Source organism: Pundamilia nyererei, unplaced genomic scaffold, assembly GCF_000239375.1.
Source record: "Pundamilia nyererei isolate P.nyererei 1_Seehausen unplaced genomic scaffold, PunNye1.0 scaffold00245, whole genome shotgun sequence".
Lineage (NCBI taxonomy): Eukaryota > Metazoa > Chordata > Actinopteri > Cichliformes > Cichlidae > Pundamilia > Pundamilia nyererei.
In genome coordinates, this window is record NW_005187646.1 from 397,591 (window position 1) to 406,202 (window position 8,612).

The 8,612-nt window shown below is 46.8% G+C and overlaps 1 protein-coding gene across 1 annotated transcript in view; it reads left to right on the plus strand.

Moving 5' to 3' along the window:
• Positions 1-1,754: 1,754 nt before the first annotated feature.
• The window catches only part of prox1a (prospero homeobox 1a), a 41,698-nt gene continuing 34,840 nt past the window's right edge, over positions 1,755-8,612 (plus strand). Inside the window, exons 1-4 of the mRNA XM_005749447.1 lie at positions 1,755-2,134; positions 5,099-5,520; positions 5,711-6,334; positions 6,692-7,918. Of these exons, the coding sequence (XP_005749504.1) occupies positions 5,170-5,520; positions 5,711-6,334; positions 6,692-7,918 (2,202 nt within the window). The 5' untranslated portion in view covers positions 1,755-2,134; positions 5,099-5,169. The remainder of the gene's footprint in view (positions 2,135-5,098; positions 5,521-5,710; positions 6,335-6,691; positions 7,919-8,612) is intronic.

An 8,612-nucleotide genomic window follows, 5' to 3' on the forward strand; every position in this document is an offset into this window, starting at 1 on the left:
AGAGAGAGAGAGAGAGAGAGAGAGGGAGAGTGGGGGTTGGTTAAAAAAGGAGATCTGTGTGCTGTATTCTGGTCAAGTTCAGCTGCCGTTTCTCTTTGTGCTTAATAATGTGGCAGCCGATCATTAGAAAAAGAAAAAGAAAAAACGAAATAAGAGGCCCTGAATGCCTCTGCACGCGAGGACAACCCGCATGGCACGAAACACACTCCTGTCTCCTCGGGGGGGATTTCTTTTTTCTCCCTCTCGCTGATTTGTAATTTAATATTTGTTTGTTTTCTGCATGACGAAGCTGCCACAGAGCGCTTTGAATAATTGCGCCACGAATAAAATGTCCACTTCTTTAATTGAATTAAGTGACGCTGAGGTTTAATTCTGGGGGGAAACTAAAAGGCGGGATTTTGAAAAAGCACCTTAAAAAAGCAACTTTGGAGATGCAATTTTTAGAGAAGGAAATCTTTCACACACGAAACGCGTAATAAAAAGAGAGCGCAGGAATCTCCAGCCTCGCCTCAATCTAAGGAAGTTATTTTTAAAATGTTTTTTCAATCGAATTCGTCTTAAAACGTTTTTCATTATTATTGTTATTCTATTAAGCCAAATAGTTAAATTGTGTGTCTTTTTTTCTTGGGTTTAATTCAGTTTTTATTTTAAGTCCTCCCCTGAGAAATGATGTAGACTTCCAAACAGTTTAATACGCACTGTATAAAATTAAAAGACTCATTTTGAGACTCTTAAAAAATCTCTGGTGTTTTTCATTAACCTCTTGTGATTCGGATTTACTCCTCTGATCTGTGGAAACGGTCAGTGAAGTTCCGTGAACCTCCACACTGTAGGAACGTGACGGCAGTAACAAACACACATCTCCAACAGATTTTTCTCTCTGCAAATAATTTACACAGCTCGTGGCTTTTTAAAGGCCCACGTGCGTGATTTAAGCTTAGAAATATTATGCGTTCGCCCCCGTTATTCTGTTTTATTTACAACTCTGCCTGCTAGAGGACAGACACCGGCACAAACACAGAGACCTCCAGCTCTTAAGCCTCTGCTCTGCTGAAGTGCCCTTGAGCAACAGCGCGTCCCTCCCAGCTCCAGGTGTTCTCTGACCTCTGATCTCTGGATAAGAAGGGAGTTTTCCCATCAACCAGCAGCAGCGGGGTGTTTGTCTGAGTCTCGGTAACTTTCTTTACCCTGAGCGGTACAGAGGTCTCCGATTGCGCACGCGCAATTAAAGATGAACAAAAAGTAGTAAATGAATGTTTTGGGTTTTTTTTAATGCAGACGATGAACGCAAAGAAACATTAAACGAATTAAAGCCAGTGTTTATTGAATCGTTAATGACACAGCTGAGAACATCCAGCACCAAACCAGCTGTCACTCAAACTCTTTTTTATTGAAAAGCAAATTATTTTTAAATCTTACTATTAACCATATTTAATCAATAAAAGTCACGTGATGCCTTTTAGATTGAACTCAAAGTATACATTTATTCTAGAAAAACTTAAAAAAGGAACTTTTGGAGAAAGACTGGTGAACTGACTTTCAGTTTACCCGCCGCGTGCTCCTCTCTCCTCTCCTCGCTCTGGGAGCGCTCTGTTAACCGCGGGGCTCCTTATAAATAAAATCCACCGTCCCCGGCTCCCCTTCCTTATTGGTCAGGTGGAGCCATTACCTCACTGTGTCGGCCGGTGACGCAGCGTCTTCACGTATCCTTCACGCGCGTCTCTTCTTGTTTCTTCACTGAGAGTCTTGCCGTCGGTCAGAGACGAGCCGAGGAGTGCAGGACGGAGCGGGTGCGCTCGATACTAAACACTTCCCATCCCGGGAGGAGAGCGGCGCTCTCTCTCCCCCCTCTCGCTCTCTCTCTCTCTCATTCTCCGCATCTCTCCTATCGCTCTCTATCGTGCGCACACTTCTCCGCGAGCGTCTCTCTGTTGTCTCCCTCTCTCTCCCGCACACACAGACACGCTCACGCCCGCGCGCGTGCACGCTCTTGCGTACGTCTCCACTTTGCCGTAGTAAATTACGGCATTGATCTCAACGGCGAGCGCGGATCTGTTTCTCGTGTTCGCCTCCCGTTTCTTTTTTTTCTCCCCTTCTCGACGGAGCGACTTGGAGAAAGGCTCGAGAGAGAGAAGTAAGTACAAACTCTTATTCTCCGTGTTTGTGTCTGCTGCCTGTTAGGAACACGCGTGGCTGTGAATAACCCGAGTGCAACTTCACTCGCACTGCCTCCAGTTCGTGGACATCTTTTGCCTCACAGCTTCGATCCAGATGGCTCAGTTTAATCTCGGGACTGTTTTACAATCTGCTTCTGCTGAAAAACAAAACACAAAAACAGGCCGACTGTGAGGAAGGACTTAAAAAAATGATACATGAAAGTTTGTTTGAAATTTGAACTCAGACTCTTGGTTTTATTTGGTTTTGTCAGCGCGTGTGCGCGCACACATTCCCTTCTTTCGCGTTTCATGGCAGGTTGATGGATAATTTTTATTTTTGAAGGGGTAAAAATCCAGTTTCTTGTTATCAGTTTTGCAATTAAAGCCAAACGCGGGCGGGTTTCTCTCTTCCCTCTTTGCTCTTTATCCAGTTTATCCACTTTAAACTAAGAAAATAAACGGCGGGGTGAGTGGAAAAGTCCGTGTCGTGTCATGATCGTGGGCTAATGGTTGTTTGGAATATGACTAAGATCTCTGTGTAAGTGTCGTCCACAGTCTGTTTCCCCCTCGGACTGTGCACGGCTTCGCTTTCCGCTCAGAGCGCACACAGCGAGCTGCAGCAACAAGCTGTGATCGCCTTCACTTTTTAAGTTTTCCCCGTTTTTAACTCAATCGAGACAAAACGAACTAAAAGAAGGAACAAAACAAGTGTAATATTTAATTGTTTGTAAGTATTTATGATTTGGAACTATTACATTTAAATTATGAAGGCAAATGTATTTAAACGGCAGTTTAAAGTTAAAAAGTCACCTAGCGCTTTGTATTCCTTTGTGAATTGAAATCTAACATTTACACGTATTAATCACTAACTTCCCATTTCAGTTCTCAAATACAGAGCCACATATTCCTGCCCTTTAATTTCAGATTAAAACAAAAGTTTCAGTTTTGATCCAAAAAAGCCACACACACTCTCACATCTCCTTTTTCTCCACCTCACCTTCAACAGAAGCTATAAAAAAAACGAAAGAAAAGTTCATCCAACTTCTATTAAAATTCATCTGTGAGTAGATGAACCTTTGGAGCTGCTGTGTATTTCTGAGGTGTCCCTGTCTTCTGTTTGTTTAGTGTTTTATTAAAGCGGTCAGACCCGGGCACTCTCAACTTGAACTAAGACGCCAGTTTCAAAATAGGTTGTCGAGCTCTTTGGACCTCACTAATGTAAACTGTTTGTGTCCCTGTGTGTGTGTGTGCATGTGTGTGAGACAGACCACTGCACAGAGTAATGCTGAAGAACCAATAATGCAAACACAGACCAATGTGTGTATGCATGCGTGCTCAGTATATGTGTGTGTGTATCTGGGTCAGTCCCTGGCTCTGTGCTGAGGGGACGTGTTTTTCCTGAACACCTAACAGCAGCAGAACTGGCATAAGTCATATTCAAACTAACCATTCTCATTTGGTAATGGCACCAGCAGGAACACGCCGGGGTCTGCTTTGATCGGCTGCTGTTGACTGATGCAAAAGCATCTTGTTTCTCCGAGCGTATGCGTGTGTGTGTGTGTGTGTGTTTAGTCTTTTTAAATCCTTTCTCCAGCAGTGTTTGAGTGTATTTTGCAGATCGGCCTGAAATCGTACCTGTTTCTGGCCGATGTACGAACTGCAGAACTGTTGTTGTAAAGCTGGACACTCTTAATTTGTGAATCATTTCCCTAGTCTAGAAACTGAAATCCTTTGCAAAACAGATGCAAACACGTAACATGGGAAACACTGTCTGTGTTCACCAGTGGAGGTACAAGTGCAAACAATTTGCGCCTGCTTGAAAACAGACAAGCTGAAATTTTTTAATTGTTTTTTTTTCCTTCACAGTTTGAAAACTTTGTGGTTTGCACTCTTGTGCATCTCATTTTGTGTGATTCAGCTATGAGGCGACTTCTGTAGGAATGAAAAGCAACCTATTGCACAGGTAGTGAAAGCTCTGGGTGTTTCCAATGCTTCAGCAGAGAAACTTAACCTTTCACGGTCACTGTGCGTGACCGTGTGTTTGCCATATAGCGTGTGTTTGCCATATAGCAGATAAGCCCCACTCACACATGGCAGTACGAGAAACCCACTTTTAATTATTCAGCTCATATAGCATGTGTTAATAACTTTTTTTTGTGGGGGGGGGGAATAAAATAATTTCACAAACAACTAAATTCACTGCAAAATACAACATAAAAATCAAAAAGAAGCAGAAAAAAATCAGGAAGATCATCAAGTGAGGGGGAAAAAAACGGGTTTATTTTCCTTCACAGTGGAGTAGAATGCTCTCTGTCAATACGAGAGAGCTTGTCAATTCTTCACAGCTTCTCACAAGATGCAGAAATCAAGGTTAGCCCCCAGGAGACGAGGAGGAAATGGGAAATTATTTTGGTTATTACAGGCAGGTGTTCCTTCTCTGCGGGAATATCTCCTTGAACTATTTTAAAGAGTGTGTTGTTTCTCGCTGTGGTTCCCTTGGCTTTTGGTCAAGAAATGAACCGTGTCCTGTTTTTGTATTTCTCCAACTGTTAGATCAATAAAAGAAAGAGCTTCTCCTCTTTTTCTTTAAATTCCTTTAATTATTGTGTACTCTGATGCTTCATAAAGACGACAGAGATAGGTTTTTCTTGTTTTGTTAACAGCAGATTCCTTTTTTATTACCTGTCGTCATCCAGTGTCTCTAAAATGTGTTAAATTTACATTGTTGGTGTAATTTTCTAATTCAAAATGAAAGTTTATTTGGAGAGAAGGCCACTGATTTTTTGTCTTTAAATATAATTACCAATTTCAGCGAGTGGACTTCTTTCAGATCCTTCCTGTCTGTAAAACCGGAGCCACGTAAGACAGATCAGAGGTGGAAATGAGAAGTTTCATTAACTGCCAGTAAAAGGTGTTTCCTCCTGTTTGTTGTTGTTGATCAGGTAACTCCTCTGATCCTGTGTGCGTGTGTCTGTGAGGACCCCTGGTCATGTCTGCTTAGCTGCCCTGCGTGATGCCTGATCATGACAGCACCACCCTCCTAACAAGACAGACCAAGCGCCGACGTGTTGACATCGGGGTGAAAAGGACTGTGGGTAGCGCGATATTCGCCCGCGCCAGGGACACCCTGATCGACAGAATGAACCAATCCCACGGCCCCGATCAGGACGACGACTGCTCGCTGGTCGGTCACAACCACGGGGCAACCAACGGTGACGGCGAGAAGTCGAACGTTCTGAGAAAGCTGCTGAAGAGAGCGAACTCATACGAGGATGCCATAATGCCTTTCCCTGGGGCTACGATCATCTCTCAGCTCTTGAAAAACAACATGGGGAAGAACGGAGGCAGTGACTCGGGTTTTCAGGTACAGAGAAACACACGGAAACAGGAAGTAGTTAGAAAATGAATAAATGTCACTATTTAGACACTGTTTCATTGAATCTTTCTCCTCTTTTACCCTTCCAATCAACCAAGAATGTAGTCTTAAGTCCTCCTTCATGGATCTGTTAAATTATTCATTGTTAATAAGTCAGTGCTGCTGTCCTTCATCACAGGGGAGTGGTGCTCTGTCCAGTGGAGGCTCAGAGATCCAGGCCGAGGACGCCTGCAGCAACTCCTCCCGTGATCGGGACAGCCCGTCTGACTGCCTCTCTCCTGGGCCTCCTCTGCCCCCTCCATCTTCCTCCTCCTCCTTCGGGCGGCCACCCCCTCCTACAACCCTCAACTCCCACGCTCCCTCTCAGCCCCTCTCCCTTTCCTCCTTCGAATTGGACCGGCTGTCCGACGAGCACCTTCGTGCCAAGCGCGCCCGTGTGGAAAACATCATCCGTGGCATGAGCCACTCTCCGCTGGTCCGACCCAATGCCGGCGACCACAACCAAGAGAGCAACCGCGAAAATGAGAACAGCAGCAACAACAGCAACAGCAGTAACGACAACAGAGGCGATGGCAACGGCCACAGCACCAGCAGTCACAGCCGGAGCGACTGCCCCTCTTCTCTGCTGAGCTCGCCTGGCTCGCGGGGTGGCATGGTTGGAGTCGGCGAGGTCTACAGGGAGAATAAGAGAAAGCAGCGCCTGCCACAGCAGCAGCACAGCTTCACCCAGCTGGTGTGTTCCAGGCAGGAGCAGAGGCAGGAAGAAAGAAGGCAGCTCAAGCTACAGCTGGAAGACATGCAGGTTGGTAGTTGAGTAGTTACTAAAATATAACAAATACATTGTCGGTCCCTTCCTCTGTAGTTTTTATGATTTAAAACTAGGATGTTCGCCAGAGTTTGAGGGTCTAGGCACCGAGAAACATGAAGCTTTAACCTTACAGTCTAATAAAGGGCCATTGTCTTTTAAGCATAACAAAGAATCAAACTTTTAATATATTAATGTCGGCTCCTTTGCTCTTTACGACGAGAAAAACAAAATAGGTGATGCAGAAAAACATTGGGTTACTTATTAGCTGATTAGGTACAAAACAGCAACAAGAAAATATTTTATGTCATGAGTTGAAGAGGTTCTTCTTTACATTCTCTTTCCTGTGCTCAGAAACAGCTGCGTCAGCTTCAGGAGAAGTTCTACCAGATCTACGACTCGGAGACTGAGGAGGAGGAAGACAATGGCGAGAACGGTGAGCCTGACCGAGGCGGAGAAAGAGAGGAGGACGGCAACTTGTCAGAGGATAGCATCCGCTCTGACGGCCTGGAGGAGCGGCACAGAGAGAGGGGCCGACGTGGCCACGATGACCTCTCTGAGCTGGACCCGGGTCTGTTCCTGGACCGGGCACGGGCCCTCCTCCGAGAACAGGCCTTGATAGATGGAGAAATGGAGGAGGATGTGGACAGCAGGGAGGAAGAGGAGAGGAACGGGGAGAGGGTAATGAAGAGGAGGGGGGCGGTGGGGGCAGGAGGAGGAGGGGGGAGGCAGTTAGCCGAGACTCTGAAGCAGGAGCTGAACTGTGCCGTGTCGCAGGTTGTCGACACCGTTGTCAAAGGCTTCTCCTCGCCCAAACAGGCCATTAATCACCATCATGGCTGCCACAGCACCACGCCGGCCGCGCCTTCCTCTTCCTCCAACTCGTCCTCCTCGTGCCCCCCACCTTTTGGCCCCATGCCCTCCCTCACCCCTGACTCTCGATTCAGTGGCGGCGCTTTGGCCCTCAGTCTGAACGGCGATGGCAGTCCCACTCCTAACTACCACTCTTCCAACCAGAGGCTGCACTGCTTTGGGGACGTGATTGTCCCGAGCCCGCTGGATTCGTTTGGCGGGTTGAGCAGCAGACTAAGTGGTGTGCCAACGCCCAACGACCAAACAGAAGCACTGCCTCTGGTGGTGCGAAAGAGCGGTGGAGGAGGAGGAGGAGAGAACGCCGCACCCTCTCTTCCCCCTCCCCCTCCTCCTCACCATCCCTCTCTCCACCCCACTCCCCTCACAGCTTCGCTCGGGTTTAGCCCTCCATCCTTCCGCCACCCGTTCCCTCTTCCCCTCATGGGCTACCCCTTTCAGAGCCCCCTGGGGTCACATGGGGGTGGAGCCGGGTACCCTCCGGGGCCCAAGGACCACCACCGGTCCTCTCCCGATTCGATGGACATAACTCGGGAAACCAGCCTCAGAACCAAAATGGCGTCCCTGGCGGGAGGCCATCTTGGTCACCATCACCACAGGCAGAGCTCCCCAAACCAACACGGCCCAGAGGGTCTGTCGCTATCCCTCATCAAGTCTGAGTGTGGGGACCTGCAAGACATGTCTGACATCTCGCCCTACTCTGGCAGCACCGTATCCTTTTTCCTGAAAGGTTTAGCACTTGTGAGTCTGTGTGAGCGCCTGTGTTGCCTTACATCTGCAAACGCTTTAGCGCTAGAATCAAAAACATTGTGTTCATCCAAATTCTGCACCGGCTTGAACTGTAGGCTGGTTTTGTGCATTAAAATTAGCAACAATCTGCCTACTTGAAACTTTTAATAGCAACACTTAGGCTTTAGAGTGTGTGGCTGATGGACGGTATAGTCCCACACTGCAGTGCACAAAGGAAATGAGGGGCTTCGTCAGTAGAAAAACAAAGATAGGATGAGAACAACAATGAGATTATTTTTTTGTTTTTCGCATTTGATCTTATTTCTCTTTCCCACATGAGTCACATCTTCAGTCAACACTGTCAAACACGGAGACATGTTAGAAGCAGCAGCAGCAGGAGGAGGCGGCAACAGTCACATAAATTCTTTAATATCAATTAATCTGCATTAATTGGTTCCTCGTCTGAGCCTCTTGTTTCCTAGCTAAGTGGGGAAGATGAAACGGACGCGCCCGGTCTTGCAAGAGGGGGAAGATTAAACAGGTCGCACGCTGCTCTCTCAAAGCCCTTTTAAGTCTATGCAGCAGGTTTTGGTGTTTAAAGGTGCTGAGAAAGGCTTGTGAGCTCCCTCTTCAACACACACACACACACACACACACACACACACACACACACACA